This window comes from Glossina fuscipes, unplaced genomic scaffold, assembly GCF_014805625.2.
Source record: "Glossina fuscipes isolate IAEA_lab_2018 unplaced genomic scaffold, Yale_Gfus_2 26, whole genome shotgun sequence".
NCBI classification, from domain to species: domain Eukaryota; kingdom Metazoa; phylum Arthropoda; class Insecta; order Diptera; family Glossinidae; genus Glossina; species Glossina fuscipes.
The window spans coordinates 4,168,058-4,184,899 of NW_023998421.1; the positions used below are offsets into that span (position 1 = coordinate 4,168,058).

At 34.6% G+C, this 16,842-nt stretch overlaps 1 protein-coding gene and 1 long non-coding RNA gene across 14 annotated transcripts; one reads left to right on the plus strand and one right to left on the minus strand.

Moving 5' to 3' along the window:
* Positions 1–2,484: 2,484 nt before the first annotated feature.
* LOC119635267 (ral GTPase-activating protein subunit beta) lies at positions 2,485–16,342 on the minus strand. Of its 13 annotated transcripts, XM_038029972.1 has the most exons (18): positions 16,004–16,341; positions 15,551–15,902; positions 15,276–15,495; positions 14,640–15,038; positions 14,293–14,553; positions 12,651–13,406; positions 10,832–10,942; positions 10,622–10,762; positions 10,019–10,562; positions 9,712–9,947; positions 9,269–9,526; positions 8,005–8,145; positions 5,692–5,709; positions 4,597–5,211; positions 3,727–4,410; positions 3,136–3,645; positions 2,808–3,063; positions 2,485–2,730 (listed from the first exon to the last, which is right to left on the minus strand). In XM_038029972.1, exons 2-18 carry the CDS (start codon positions 15,740–15,742, stop codon positions 2,616–2,618), a joined length of 5,457 nt encoding a protein of 1,818 aa, XP_037885900.1. In that variant the 5' UTR covers positions 15,743–15,902; positions 16,004–16,341; the 3' UTR covers positions 2,485–2,615. The 13 variants fall into 13 exon arrangements, with proteins under 13 accessions (XP_037885900.1, XP_037885903.1, XP_037885899.1 ...); XM_038029975.1 differs by having other exon boundaries at positions 4,597–5,157; positions 15,551–16,341; XM_038029971.1 differs by having other exon boundaries at positions 15,551–16,341.
* Positions 15,051–15,444, plus strand: LOC119635270. Its single transcript, XR_005247043.1, has 3 exons — positions 15,051–15,152; positions 15,219–15,290; positions 15,357–15,444. It is a non-coding gene; the product is annotated as an uncharacterized LOC119635270 (long non-coding RNA).
* Positions 16,343–16,842: the final 500 nt, after the last annotated feature.

A 16,842-nucleotide genomic window follows, 5' to 3' on the forward strand; every position in this document is an offset into this window, starting at 1 on the left:
TAGGCGTCATTATTGACAATTGAATATCATACAGGGACTACTTTATACATACACTGAAAAAAGTGGAAAATCACGCGCCACACTAGCACCAAGGCACCAAGGCCGTAGACTAAAGACATTTGATAAACTTTATGCAGAGGCATGCACCACTTTCATTAAAGCTTCCGTCTTAAAAAAGGAAATTTCGACCAATCGATAGGCTTGGGGTATTGCATTTTGATAAGCCTTCAGCGAAGTATATCTCCACTTAATCACCAATCAATTCAAAAAATTCTCACTCTCAAGGCAAAACGAGCGAGCGTCGAAAACGAGAACATAATTAATTCAATTTACGCAACTGTCGATTTTTTATGGATTGAACTGATGAAATGGATAATGGGCAACAAATTCAATCTAGGTCTGTTACTGCCGCTTGCAGTTTTCTCCTGCCGTAACTCTTCACAGTAGTACAGCAATTTTTTTTCTTCTGATTTCAAGGAATTTAAAACTAATGTAATCTGAATAAAATTTTAACATCGATTTTTGTATGCTCTATAGAAGAGCCAAGGTTATTCGGTTTTAATTAACCGCCGAACACTCCGCCAGCGCCCAAATACGACCAAGTGCGCAAGAGCTCATTGCAACGTGTCAGTATGAATTCAAATGACACGTTCATAAAATTGAAAAAACATTTTGAATCTTCAATGACGACAGGTGAAGGTATACAAGATTCGGCATTAAGTGAATATAATTTTTTTTTTTTTTTGGCGGATAACCTTAATTAACGATTATAACTATGCTTAAAGATTTCGTATAGAAAGAAAGAAGGAAATAGAGGCGACTTTTTTGTCTTAGGAGATATTTTGGACACCAGCCAGTTAAGACCACTAACGCTTTGCACTCCTAATATTTTATTTTTTATTTATAACTAACGTCTTAATTAATTCGCAAAAAAAGGAAGAAAGAGAACGCATTTTAAAAACAAAAAAAATATTTAATAACTTTAAACAACATTAGGCCGAATCTGGCCCGGCTTGGGAGTTGGTGAAAGAAATGCTATGTCCCACCCACATTTCTTATAGGAAAGGAAAGGGTTAAGGGTAACAATTATGAAACTTCTCAATTACAGAATTTCTCAACAGACGGTTGTGTCGTCTAAACGAGCATGAAAATTATATTCATCTTAATGAGAATAACGAAGAAAAAAGTTGCAATATCCTATATTAATTTATGCAATCGTCAGAGTTTCAGCTACGAGCAATGGTCTTACACAATCAATCTTAGACAATCAACCGAGAAAATCGGAAAGTTCGAAATCATGGCTTTTCCTATCTCTCTATTAAATTATTATACTTTTTATTCTTCCCACTTTCAGGCATTCAATGTTAACTTTTATTCGCATGTGTTATGTTAATTACATATATTTTCGGCTTTGGATATATTCTGGCAAAACATGTTTTTAAGTCAAATATGCTTGAGGATCAAACAGCGAAGACGATACTGGGTCCAAATCAGCCTCTGCGATGTCCCAGCAAATCGGCAAATTGCTTGTCCCAACCTAACTAAAAATGAAAAGATAAAACAAATAAAAATAGACGTAAAAGTAAAAATAATAATAACCACTCATTTTTCTTCTGACAGGAAGACCTTGTTTATACCAATGTTACTTACACAATATGCGCCCGACCTTATATTGTAACGCCATACATTGCATTTGTACACTGAGATTACTAATGCGTTTATTATCACAAATATTTTATGAAATACATTTTATTCAACTTCTACATTTATTAATTAACAAAGAAGTAAAAACACTATGGTGGGAAAAGGCCCATCATTTAATACCCTACATCACCTGCAATTATAGATATAACGGCTTTTTAAAATAAGCCGTTGTATGAGAAACGGGCCAAAAAAGTGATCCGATACGAATCATTTCAACCATTTTCAATAGCGCTCTTCTTTGAACACAAAAACACCTCAGCGTAACGAACTTTATCAAAATATCTTAATAATTGCGACCTGTAGGTTGAAAACGACACGACAAGCAGACGAACAAACATCCTTAGTTCGATTCAGAAAGTGATACTGAATCGATCGGCACAATAAAAGGTGAATCCACATCAAATCCTCCCGCACAAACTTGCACCATAACTGATGCAAGCCGTAGCTAAGAAATTAAAATTTTTAAGCTTACCATCCATTGTTGTTGCTCTCTTCACTAAGTTTTATTTATAGCCAACCTATCTCAATTACAGCACCTACGAGAATTTCGGAGGAAGAAAGATCAGGATAGGCGCGCACTAAAAGATCCTAGGACACTACATGTATGGGCTGAACAGACTTTCTTACAACATGTAAGTGTAAATAAAATGAAATTTAAAAATAAAATCAAAATTGTTTTTATTTTTTCATTCTTTTACAATAAATAATTAAGTGGCGTTTATTAAGAATATATATATATATATATATATATATGTATATATAAGCATATAAAAATATGGGCCCTTCTGCCCTTTCAAATTTTAATATAAGTAAAATGAAATAAACTTTAAAAGCATTAATTTTCATTTATTTCGCCTGGGCTACGTAAATGCATAAATCCAGCGACGCGAATACTGTTGTTTTTTTTTTTCTCAAAAAGACGATTTAAATAAATGAACCAAAAGCTCGGATTCAGAAAGATCAACTTTATATTTTTGGACTATATCTTGTACTTTTAAACGACGTCGTACGTGAGGTGGTTGAAAACTGAAATGGAATCAATAGAGATGAAGAGAAAAAATTAATAATAACACACGTGACTTCTATTTCACAATCGCATTTACTTATCGTTATCCAGTCTTCGCCTTTTAGCCATGTTATGTGCTGTTTGTCTTACTAAATTGCCAACCACACGACGACTAAGTATCATTCCGTCCACTAGAGGTGTAGCAAAACTCATACGTCCGGTGGGACCCTGTAACTTAACTCTTAAAAGGCCTGACTGCAAAGCATGAAGAAAGATAACGTGAACATCTGTCGCTCGCGGTAAATGTACAATATTAGCTTCTTCTCCAGTACGTGAATAAGCCAACAAGTCCTCTATAATTTTGCCAAAAATTTGATGAATACTTAAATCCGCTATATTTAAACGCATTTGGACACGATGCTTACCTATTGGAAAATGCAAATGATCTTCAAATGATTCGAGCCATACTAAAAATATTTTTGCCGGCGGTTGCGCCATCAATGCTGGCTTCATAGAAGTAATTTTACGCCGTGTGGGTGGTATCGGTTCTTTGCTTTTACTATTAGCCAATTCCAGTGAAAGATTTCTCGAACGTTGCGTTGAATTCTTAACGCTTTCCGTCTGGGGATTGCTTGCTTCATTTTGCCGCATCCAAATGTTCGTTGTATTTGACGTATTATCAAGCGAGGAGCACTGTGATAGACAAGGCCCATCTACTTCCGATCTCAAATTCCATTCGGTTGGCACAACAAATGCCATCTCTGAGGAAACGTCAGCCCAATATAAAACTTTGGATTCTCCATTAAATTTGATGTCTTGTAACTGAGCATGATTTTGATATTTTGTTGCATTCTTTGACACATTATTTTTCAAAGACCACGAAGTTCCTAAGAAACCCGTCCATCCCGAATGCTCATATATATCAACGGGCCAGCCTAAAAGAAATTTTTTTTTGTTTGTTTTTTCGTAAAATATTTTAAAAATTCATTACATATAGCATTAAAAAATTTTCTTACCCAAAGTCAGTAACATATTACCAAAATGTGGATCCAAAGTGTGTACATTCTCATCAGACATGTTATCTATAATTTCGCTGGCCGTACTTTGACCAGCCTTTACATAAAATACATGAACCGTATCGTAAGTGCGTGCACTTAGTTTATCTAATGCGTTCAATTCTTGGGCAAAATTATTTCGTTTTGTATCCAACACAATCAACGGTCTTTGAGATGGAGTACCCAAAGTCTCAGCGGGACTATTTGGATCGCGCTCTTCGAATGTCAGAAAACCGAAATGTGATAAAAATAGCCGAGCCGCTTGAAATTCATGACAAACTGGCGGTGGTACACTTTCTTGAGCATGCGATAAGTTCTCCGTACTATTATCGGTTTCAGCCCAAGCTAATTTTTCGTGTATTGTTTGATTTTCTAGCATAGTTTCGAGCTGTTTTATACTATCATTGCCATACAGTTCACGTATCTGTTCGAAAGTTGGTATTGAATAATCGGCTACGCATGGCGTGACTTTGTCGACACCGTCAGGAAAATTTTTTTGTTCGAATTCTATACGCTGTGGTACATCGTTCATAGGTATCGGACGACCAGGGTTGACGGCATGATATTTAAAGCCAGATTTACTCCGCGGTAAATGGCGTAATTGCATTGTCCAGGCATGACGACCGAAGGGGCCACGGATAAGTACTGAAATATAGTTAGAGTTAAGTAATGAAATTTTGTTAAAATTAAAAGTAAATTCTTTGCTAATTGAATAAGTAGTGAACGTTTTAAAGCATATGTCTTGATATCTTTCCAAAGGAATTTACTAATGTACAGCACAACGTTGTGGGTATCAAAAATTCGTTGGTTCCGTATGTTCTAAATACTCACACGTTACTGTCGGTTGAGGATCTTGATCATTACCCAGCGGTTCCTCCAGTAATGCCAAAATTGTTGAATTTTCGGTTACAAAATACTTAAACTTCGATATTGCTTGTTCGGTGGTTATTGAAGAACCGTTTGTGGTATCCAACGAATTACAATGTTTCATTAGAGCCACTTCGTCCAATAGCGATGATATCGATTCGGGACCGCATTCACTTGGGAAATAACCAACTTGTTCTAATATAATAGTTAACAAGTTTTCAGCGGCATCGCGAACCCGCATTGATGCCGGCTTTAATTCCTTTTCATCTTTAAACTTCGGTATATCTCCAGATTTGCCAACACTCTTCGATCCAGATATCCCCAATTCGACAACTTCCAAAACTGTTTGTAAGCAATCTTTATCCTGCAACAGATACGGATGCTGCATCAACCAGGCCGAAGTGCATTGATAGGCCGCAACAATAGTGCTATGCAAATCTTTACTATGAGCCGGTGGTGGTCGAGAACATTGATAACAAATATAATCACATATCCATTTTACGGCGCGTTTACATTCTAAGGCGTCTGTGGAAATTATCGTAAGATTTTGACTTGGTTCTTCAATTTTAACTAAGGATTCTTTTTTTTTTTTTTTTTTTTTTTTTTTTTTTATTTTTTTAATTATTATGAATACATTTTTTTGGATGAAAAGTGTGGTATGTGGGTACATTGTTTGATTTGGTGATTGTAGGCAAAATAAAATGTACAAAGAAATGAAAAAAAAAAAAACATGAAGAAAAAAATGTACCATTTGTGACCCAGTTCGCAAAAAAAAAAATAAATAAATAAATAAATAAAATAAAATACGTAAATAAATTACATAATAAAAATACATAAAAATTATACGCGATGAGCAAAAGAAATAAAAATACAATTTTCATATTTTATTTACAAGATTGTTGTCAGTGGTAGATAATAAGAATGTTTGTTGTAAAGTGTTACATGAGCAAAAAAAAAAAAAAAATGAAAATGAAAAGGAAAAGAGAAGAAAAGAAAAGAGAAAGAGAAACGAAAAGGAAAACCCATGGTTAGTAATTATAGCAAATATGATTAAATTACCATTTGCAAATTTCCTGGCTGAGCGCAGCATAACATGAAGCACAATGTTATTGGGTGTGCGTTTTGTTAATGACACATGAGATTACGAGACAACCAATGCAACAAATCAACATGTAACGTTAGTTACATTAGACAGTGTGACGATGATGATGAAGTTGTGTGGTATGGTTGTTGTTTATTGTTGTTATTAGCATTTAATGGATTAATGTGTGGCAATTTGCATAAATAGAAAACAGAATATATTACAACCAACCAGATATTCATTCGTTAACAATTCAATTGATTTATGTGTGTAAACGAGTGTGCGGTAAATTCATGAGAGATCAGTAATTATCAAAAACGAGAGAAAAAGAAAGATAAAGAGAGTTGTTGTGAGAATCACATAATACAGAAAACAGAAGGTTTTTCTCAGATAACCTTCTCAAATAGCTTTATACCCTACACCACTACTTATGGTATAAGGGTAAATTAGGTTTACGCGGAGAAGGACCGGCGATGAACCCATCTATCAGAATCAGCTTATCTGTCCGTCTGCCTGTCTTGTCAATGTTTAACCTGGAGTCCGCAAATTTGTTAAAAATTTGGATGAAATTTGTCACACTGGCGTGTGTCGGTGCAAAGTAGCAAGCTACTAAAAAAGGTTCGGATCGGACCAGCTTATCGGTATATAGCGCCTTACTTAGAAACGTATTTTTATTAATAACTGTATGGTGGTGTAGGATATTCTATGGTGGGCCACGACCCACTATAGCCTTTTTACTTGTTAGTAAATAAACTAATATGAAAAAACAAAAACAAGATCACATCTATTGCTTGGCCAAAGGCAATCAAAGCAACGACACAACGGATTATTTTAAGTAAACTTTTGCGAAATTCTACCAATATTTAGCAAAAATCCTTACATATCATGTAACGATGTGACTTTCAATCGGATTTCAAGTGTAAAGTGTTACACAACATAGCACTCAATAAGTTTGTAGGATGACATAAAGACACAAGTTGACTGTAGACGAGTCTATATGCTTTTTAGAGAGCACAAATTTTCCAACGAAATGCATGAAATTTTCATGATGTTCCGACTTTTACAAGTTTACAAGTTGCAGTTCGCTGCAGTGACGCTACACATAAATTCATATTTTTCCATTATTTTACAAAAGTAGCGTCACTAAATATGTCTGAAAATGAGCGCTATCTTAAAATCATATGAGATTCATTGACGGTCATGATATCTATCTATATATGCTCCTATGAAATTATTGAGTATTGAGCGTTATATTATTCTGGGTAAAAACTATGTAGTGTCATTGTAGAAAAATAATTTATTCATCCAAATTTGTTGCACTGTCTTTTAAGTGCAACAATCCTAGTACTCGGTAGTTTTTTGATTAATTGAGTCCCCGTTTGTTACCGTGTCTTCCTTTAACTAATAAATTTTGTTTCCGAATGCTATACGCACTGAAGAAGATTTAAATGTTTGTTCTGAATTAAGATAAATCATACTTTGCTCACATCACAAAATTTGATGTTTACGGATCTATTTTTATTATTTCTAAAGCCATCGTCTGTTAAGGTTCATATCCACCAACGAAAAATGGTGCAACATTTATTTTGTCAAACGTCTATAATAATGCACAAGAAAGCTACAGAGACGCAGTAAATTATATTGCTCTCGATCAGTATCAAGCATGAAGCCCATCTAGGCGCCTTCGATTTATTTCTTTGCAGTTGGGTGCTAAACATTTTCCCGTTCATAAATACGAAGGAATGGACTTTAAATTTGGAGTAAATCGTATAAGCTCTCGTAGACGGATTAATATTGAAAATAGGCGAAATCGGTCGAAGAGCTCGCTCACAGTACAACTACAACTGAGAACATATCTATTTTCAAAAAGCAAAACAATGAGTTTTTTTGCTGATTATTCTATAAATGATCCTATAGTCCGAGAAAGACGGTACGTAAAAGATTCGGTCAGAGCCATATATTATTTTCTTACTCGTAGATTACATACTCGCTGGACTCGAAATGGTTTACCAAATCTGGTTCTATTCTAAAGAGAACGATAAACTATATTCTACCATACGGTAATGGATATATATAGACATGGAAAAACTTAAGACCTGTTAAATAGATCGTATTAGAAAAATTGATAAAATAAAAACAAATAATAATATATTCACATAACAGAGAAAAGTAATGCACAAGATATTTGATCCTTACACCTTGATAAATGAAAAGAAACCCAAAACCAAATCAAATCAGAAAAATTTATTTAAAGTGAAAACAATTGAAATTGAAGAACACAAAATACTTACCGGAATCGCGTATAAATAAACGCGCTAAACCCGATAGCAATTCTAAAGCAGCCAAAGATACATTTAAGTCGGCTTTCCAAGAGGAAATTAAGCGATGACAAACTAAATAAGTGGCGCGCACAAATAAAGCATGAGCATTATCTAAAATGAAAGAAGAAAAATAAAACTATAAGAAGAGGTTCTTGTCGTGAGCAGAGAGTTTATTCTGCAAGTAAGAGTTTAAATCATTTAAAAATAACATTAGTGTTCCTTTTATTATTGAACAAGAGTTTTATTAAAGCCAGGGTGTTATTCTCTGTCCCCATTACAGCACTTAGCACTTAGCTAGTGTACCATATTTGATTTCAAGACAGATTAACAGCCACATCTCGCATAGTCCTAAAATGTATCAATGGGCTTTCCTGCATCAGTTTTGTGACTTTGTATTCGATTCGAAGCAATTTCGGAGAATATGAATGAAAATGAAACCCTTCAGTGTCACTTTTTTTTTTACTAGACAAAGTTATTAATTTAGCAATGCTTTGTGGACAAACATAGGGGGCTATATTCAAGACCAAGTTTACATAGACCAAGAACGTAGTGGAACTGAGAGAGTGATCGTAGACTTTTTGGGAATTGAAAACTCTGACTTGTCTATATTTGCCTACAGCGTTGAATATCTTCAATTCATTTCAAGCTTTCGCTCTTCTTTCAGAGTCACATTAGACATTCTGTAACTCCTGCAAAAATCCATACGCTTGCTACACTTAATCCCCGAAAGGACAACTAGAAGTTTCTTTTTCATATTAAAATAATATCAGAGAGTAGGACTTTCTTTTTTAAATTAAAGTAATATCAGGATCAATTCAATTCGTGTGGGGCAGTTCATTACACCATTGTCGTCTTACTGATTTTAAAGTAATACTAAGAACCGCTTAAATGCACCTTGAGGTCTTGCGTTAACCTGCGGAAATACTCTGAGGACACTGGGACATTTCTTTAAAAATTCTGTTTGACCTGGCGTCAAAAGCAAACATACAAACGAATGTAATAAGGAGATAGAATCCAAAAACAATGAGATCGCACTTTAATGAATACAGGAAAGCCTCGGTTTCATTGTTCAACATTCATTCCCAGGCCTGAAGGCCTGAAGGAAAGGGCGGTCTCACTATGTCAGAGCCCATCAATGTCATGCATACAAGATAAATTTGGGATTACAGTCTTTTTAGCAAAATTGTTTGTAGTAATAGCATTAAAATGAAAATGAAAATAAACAGAAAATTACCATAACCCGAAGATGATTCAAATTCTTGCAATAATTCCAAAGGAAAATCATCGGATATGGTTAAGCTGGGATAATCGTGTTGTGAGCTGTTATCGCGGTGCGAATGGTTATTAGCATTAGCAGTAGCAGCTGCTGCAGTTGAGCCATGACATGAACTACCAGCCGTAGCACCCGCGCTTGCTAAGTTACCAATGGTGGCCGCACTATGAACACTAGAATTGCCAACACTAGCCACGGAAGCGGAACGCTCAGAGCAAGCTAACCCATGCACATCACAACAACCACAACACACACAGTCGCATAAATTCATAAAAAATTAAAAAACAAAGCAAAAAAGAAAAAAATGAAATATATAATAAAGAGATACTTTTGCACAAAAAAAAAAAAAAAAAAATGAAAAGAATATCATAAAATAATTAACCACAATTACAATAAACAAATACCTGAACTTAAGAGATTAGCTTCTGAATTATTTGCGCCATGAGGAACAGACGAGGTAACGGGTACGTTATGTTGGTCACCATTTAGAGACTCGGTATCCTCAAATGTAACGGCATCCTGTACAGTTAATAACAAACCGCCCAATAGCATATGAGTATTTTGAGCATCCGTTTCCACTTGTAAAGCATTCATAAGAATATTGATTAAACGTGGCTTTAATTGTATAAAAGTAACCAATCTGAAATAAAAAAAAAAATAATAATAATAATAAATAATTATTATTGCACAGATCAACAGCATATATAATACCTCTCCGCATTTTCCTCGACTAAGTCTCTTATAGGCAGGGTCTGATAATGCAAAGGTAATGTTAATATCGATAATAGTATATGTATGGCCGAACGCCTAAGTTCGGTTTTATTAAATTGCATAGCTTGAGTTTTTATTTTCAAATCTTTATCGGGCAAAACAATTTCCAAAGCTGCAATAAATGCTGGCAATAAAACGTGTATACCATCCAAATCCAAACGGAATAGATCAGACGAATTTAAAAGAATGCTCGCCAAAGTTTCATCGCATTCTTTCGATTCGGTTATTTTCAAACATTGCTGTAAAGCCATATAGAAACGGGCTAAATAAACTGGTAAAATCTCTTCACCAGTCTTTTTGGCGCAAAATATTTTACACAAAGTGCCAACAGCTTCAGCTCGCCCCGACTCGTACTTATCGATGGTCAACGTAGACGGTAGACTGCTTGAATCATTTAAAGAATTGGGTTGCGACAAGGAAATACTACCTTTACGATTTTCCATTATCATAGAGGAAGGTCGCTTGCTAGCCTCAGAAGCTTGTTCTAAAAAATTTACAATAACTATATGAAGAAAACAAATTCTCTTTATATAATAGACTTGCTTTTCGTATTCATTAGCCATGCGTCACCTCCAATATAGGCGGCTTCGAACAGCCATTCGCCAAATAAATGCAAAATGCTATTACATTTGGGTCGTGCTGTCGCCAGTGGAGGTCGTTGTTCCAAACCCAAAGACGGCAAAGCTGAATATTTATAAAAATAAATAAGTTTAGAAATTGTTTTTGTACAGATTTTGTTTTAAATACTCTTACAATTTAAACTACTGCTGGACGGCGGTCCAGATGTGGGTGTTAATGGCGCAGCTGTTGCAGTATTAGATGATCTAGCGCTAGTTAAACCAATCAAAGCAGCTTTGCTTAGACCTATATCAGTAGTCATATATATGAGTTATTTTCAAAAATTTCCGCGCAACACTCAGCACGCAGTAGATAATAAATATGTTAAGTGTTAAAATGAAAATAAACTTAAGGAGAAATAACTCTCACAAGCATAAGTACATAAAATAAATATCACGAACAATTTTTGAAAATGATGTGAAAAAATAAATAAAAAATTGCAAGAAATCACTTCCTAATTGAAACTTGTTGCCTTGGAGGGATCATTCTATATATATATATAAAATATTTGAAGAAATCTTGTTCGTGTGTGTGTACCTTAAAGCTTGGATACTGATTGCGCAAACTTGTCAATATTAATTATTATTAATTTATCCAGAGAAATAAATTCTGAGACTTAGCATTAGCATCTAAAGCTAACGGGTTTATAGAAACTATACTACACTTGACATTTGAGAGCCCACGACCATTGGATTGTTAATTGAATCCTTTGCCTACTCGGCCATTCGTCAGGCTTTTATTTTGACCCGTACAAAATAAGATAAGCTAGAGTAAAAGTTCAAAAAATTGAAGTAGAAACGTAAAACAAGTTCAGGTCTGACTATAAATGCAATCAGTCCAAAAATACATTAACAATTATCAAAAACGCAAACCGATCTTGGAAGAAGACAACAAATTTTGAAAATGTTAAATACCGGAATACCCGGCAAACCAACGGGTCATTTCACGAATGCAACGGAGGGCATCCCTTTACGAACTTTTTACTGGGACTTCACAACGATTCCAGCAACAGTATAAAGTTAAGATAATTCGCGGTAAATTGACCATCGGCTCTTCGAACTTAATTCAACTCTTTTTTAGCTTTCGTAATGATGATCCTAAGGAATAACATCCATTTGCATTAATACTCCTAAGAGTAAGATTTTTTTCTCAGTCTTGGATTCTTTGCCGATCCGCCCCCACAGACACAACATAGCTATTCCGATTCATAAGCCTAAGCCAATTAAGACGGGATGGTGCCAAAGTAATAATTCGCTATCCAATTTCCGTGCGTTACCCTAAGTGCTATGAGGTCTCAAGTTCCTTTGAAGGAAGCTGCAAGCATCGCACTCCTTTGAATTTGTTAGCGACTTGGTCTTATGAAATTCTTTCATAAACCTGAGAAATCTGAACTTAGGCACCAACGTTTTCAAAATAATAGCCGAAATCGTTTTTCAATCTCGAAAATTTCTATTTCAACTATTCTTTCATTTCAAATTCAAATTCTATTCGTATTAATAGGCCGAGTTTAGATAAAAATCTCCAAGGAGACAATATAAGTTTTTGCGCTTCCATCAGGTATTGCTTACGAAATGCGTTATTCTTAATGCCTATCAATAGCTTTTAAAATATAAGTCCGACTTTTCGTTTTCTTTTTTTTTCCGACTCTGCGAACACTTCCCCTAAAAGTTTAGTAGTAGCAAAAAAAAAAAAAAAAACGTTAAAATCAATTGATGGGCGTTAATTTCGAGTACACGCTCTCACATGAACAAACAAAAATTATTAACGAAATGCGATAAAATGCAAAGATAATAAAAAGTTTCTGAACATCAAATCTCTTTTTGGAAATAAAAAAAATGGAAAATTAGTGAGAAAGCTTTTTTTTAAATTTAAAAGCGAATTATTCCGAAACAGTAACGCGTTATGAAAAAAACATAAAAGTCAAAAATAAGAACAACAAAAACTAAAAGCGCACCCTTCTGTTGGACTAAAGTAGGCGCTACACTAAAACTTTTAGCCAAACGTCTTTGTAATGGCGGTGTAGGTGAATGAGGCAATTGTCCTGATGAATCGGCTACGTTCGTTAAACCAAAGTTGATACTACCAATAACGCCAGCCGATTGACTTCCACTACTTGGATTAATGGTGGTGACAGTTCCTGTAGTTAAATTTCCTGAACTTGTTGTTGTGGAAGGCGAGGAGGCGGCTGCTGTCGAAGAAGAAGAGGAAGTCGAAAATACTGCGTTAACATGTTGATGCCCCATAATGGCATTTAAAGCTGAAGTGGCTGTGCCACTTATGAAATTATCACGTAAAAACTGACTGGCACTGGGTACATGCAAATGTGGCAAATGTGAATGTTGTTGCAATGGCTGAGATGATTGCTGCTGATTATTAAGATTTGAACCCACCATTAAGTGGCCGACATTGCTATTGCTTAAACTTTGTAATGTAGCAGTTGATGACACAGAACAACTGCTGCCGCTGTTGCTGGTGCTGTTAACAACGTTAGTTCCTGTGCCTAAGTGCAAAGTTATATTGCCGTGATGGAAGAAACCAAGATGATGATGGTGATGATGTGCCGTTGCAGATGAAGTTGATAATGCAGAGGATGAATTCATAGCATTACTATTGTTTGCATTATTGGTTGTAGCTTCATTTAAAGCTAACCGAATATCCATTAAATTGGTGACGACATCATCAACCGTGCGTGGAGGTGGTACGTAAATGCCTAATGTGTATATATGTATATATATATATGTATATATATATATATATGTTTATGTGAAAGCATACCAAATTTTAAAATAGCAGATCATAGAACAAAGAATAATAAACATATAATTTATATAAGCATAGATGTGCCGGTTAATAGGGTTTGATATATAATTAAAGGCAAAGGAATATTGATCCTAAACGAACCCAAGCCGCCACGACAATTCGCTTGCATTATGGCATTACTCGACGAAGGCATGAAACCAAAAGTTAACCCTTACGTTGACCCTTAAATTTCAACCTTACATTTCAGACAACTGTAGAATTTCACCTCAAACGAGTTCTTGTTTCGTCGCGAAAGGGCTTGTTATCCAATTCCCTACCTTTTCAAGCCACGGCTAGATCTAATTTTGAGTCAACTTGCAGTAATTTAGCAAGAAATTTCTCCTTCCGAGTTTACTCTTCCACAACTCGTTCTATTCATCTGTTTAAACAAGCAGCTACACGGTTTATTATCTGCTAACTACTGAATGCGCCAGAACAGTACGTTACGACAAAAATTCCATTCTATTTATTTGTCCATTTACTTTAAGTGCAAATATGTCCGCGGGGTCAGTTTGACACATAGCAATTTTGACATGTAACAGGAAAGCTCAGAGTTATCTAACAAACGGTATATAAATCAATCGGACAACCGGCTTTATTAACTGGCACACCTAACAATTACAATAATATCCAAATGATTTTCTACCATACGTCTGCAATATCAGATATAAATTATTAAATTGTTAAAATCGTGAGTCTGCAGAAACTAAGTGAGGTAAATTTATAAATAAACGCGTATATATCTTTCGTTATATATATACGCGTCTATGTAAACATACATATTTACATATACATACCCAGAAATGCATCAACTTGATTTGAAATTCCTTTAATTGCTTTTAGAAAAATTAATGGCAGAATTTGCAAACAGGGATGTTGATAAGTTTCCGCTCCTTTATCATGCGTTAAAGCCCACTGAACAAAATGCGAAGATTTACTTATAATATGAGGTGAACAGAGAGCGGTTGGATTGCCTATAGTGCGCAAAAAACGATACCATGTTTGAGCAACGCAATCATCAGTCATACCCGCCGGAATAAGTTGGGCATCCTCCTCAGCTGAAACGTTTCAAATAAATAAAAACATTATAGTTAAATTTATTTGACATAATACTACTATTAGATTAGTGCTGGAACAAACTTACAGATTTTAAGTTCCGGAAAAGCTGATCCATAGGTAAAATCTAATAGACGTGCCGTTAAAGCTAAATTAACACGATTCCATTGATCTATTAATGCTACCCTATGTCGCCATATAGAACATGATTCTTGTAAAGTTTTCCACAATGATGGTGAAGGGAAACAGCGCACGCACGCCAATAGCCAAACCTCAAACAACACCGATAGAACTCTTTCACATAGCTGGTCACCAACGTCATCTTTAATGGTAGGTGGCGCCAATAGAGTTTCATTGATAGCCAACAGAAACAATAATAAAGCCTCCCATGTCTGCCGATCCATGGTTTGCGATATTTGTGCTGTTTGCTGTAAGGTACGCAAAACCCGATGACATAATACTGCCTGGCGATTAATAGTATCTGCACCTATTCAAAAGTAATGAAACCGTAATCAATACAATTCAATTCAATTAATTGTTTGCGGACTACTAAAGCAATATTGCACAAAGCACCTACCAAGCTCTTTTTGATATACAAATGGTAAGACTTGAAATGAAAATGAAATTTTTAATTTTAACAGCCTAATATTTTGTCTAAAATTGTTAGCAACCTCTAAAACTACTATCTACTTTTACATCGCTAGCATGCAGTAAACCAACTTACTTTCACCATGCCTGGGTACGAACAAATTATGGAAATGATTAATAATTTTACGACAATACATATTAGCATCTTCACATATAGGTTTAGGTACGCTAATACGTGGCTGAGGATGTAATGCAGTCAGCCATTCGCAGTATACGTTAACGCAATCCTTGATGGTTTCATGCTCTTGCAGTGGTAGAGTTAAACCGAAACATATAACATCCATGCACCAGTTAACCTGAAGTAATAATCATTTAAGCACACGTATGTTATAAAAAAATATTCACTTTTACCTCTTCATCTTTAACCAAATGACTTGGTTCTGCATTTTGAGTTATTCCCAAATTTGAAGCTAACTGCTTAACTACTGAAACGGCAACTTCGCGACCAGCACTAGCTGGAAATTTATTCAATACACTATAACTTTGAGCTCCACAACTATTAGCAGTAATCTGGGTGGACAATGACACCCATTCTCCATACATTATTTCTTTTTTTATTATATGCTTTCAAAATACTTTTTAATTTTTTTTTTCTGTTTCATTCGCTTTCAGTTGCTAACAAACATTCAATCAATATTATTGTGAACATAAAATTTTATTAAGCACTAAGAGGTCAATCACTTGCTTGCAAAATTCTTGCCTCCTGTCAAAGAAATCCATTCAAAATTCCATTTTTAATATAATGGAATAGAAATTTTTCTCTATTGTTTTTGCAAACAAGAAAAAAAGGGAACTAAATCTCACCACACTTTCATTGGGCCACATATTACAAATTTGCATTCCTTAAGCGAATTGTTTTCCTCCACAATTTCAGCTAATTCCTTTTATTTTTCATATGTTTATTTATATTAATGCATATGTCAAGGAAAGCAATTGCTACAAAGTTAATATGTTCACAAGCACAATATTCGGTATTTCCCTTTTTTATTTATAATATATTTCTATCTTTTTGGTAATTTTTTACCCGATTCCAATTTTTCATCAAGCTCTTCGTACACTTATAAAATGGCAATTACAACGTGAACCGTGGTTTCCAGGCGTCTGAACCAATCGTTACCTTATTTTTCTTTAGTTAGAGAAGAGTGCTTTTTATATTTTTTCTGAATTTACAGAATTTCTTTTATTCAAATGTACAAAAAACATATAGTTTTACAATAAAAAACAATAATCTTCTTATATTACAATAAGAAAAGGCAGTACTGCCAGAATAAGATATTACTTGCTGCTGCTATTTATGATTATTTCAAGTGAAATTCGTTTGTGGACTTATGAAAAGGATTTTCCATTATAAGCCCTTTTTTTTCATCTAAATTGTCGCTTGTGAAGTTAAAATGAGGAAAGAATCTATTTAATAAATCTAACTAATTTGTTTTTTCTTTCTTAAGAAACAAAATGTGTAAAAGTTATTCATATATAGTAATATTATTTATTAAATTTATATTTATAATATAACATAAGATCGAATATTGAAAGCAATCAAGTGTGGAATAGATGTACTGGTTTCGCACGGTAGATGCAATTCAAAAAATATCCAAAGCGGTATATGGTAGATTTGTTGATTACCTAATTAATGTCTGTGATAA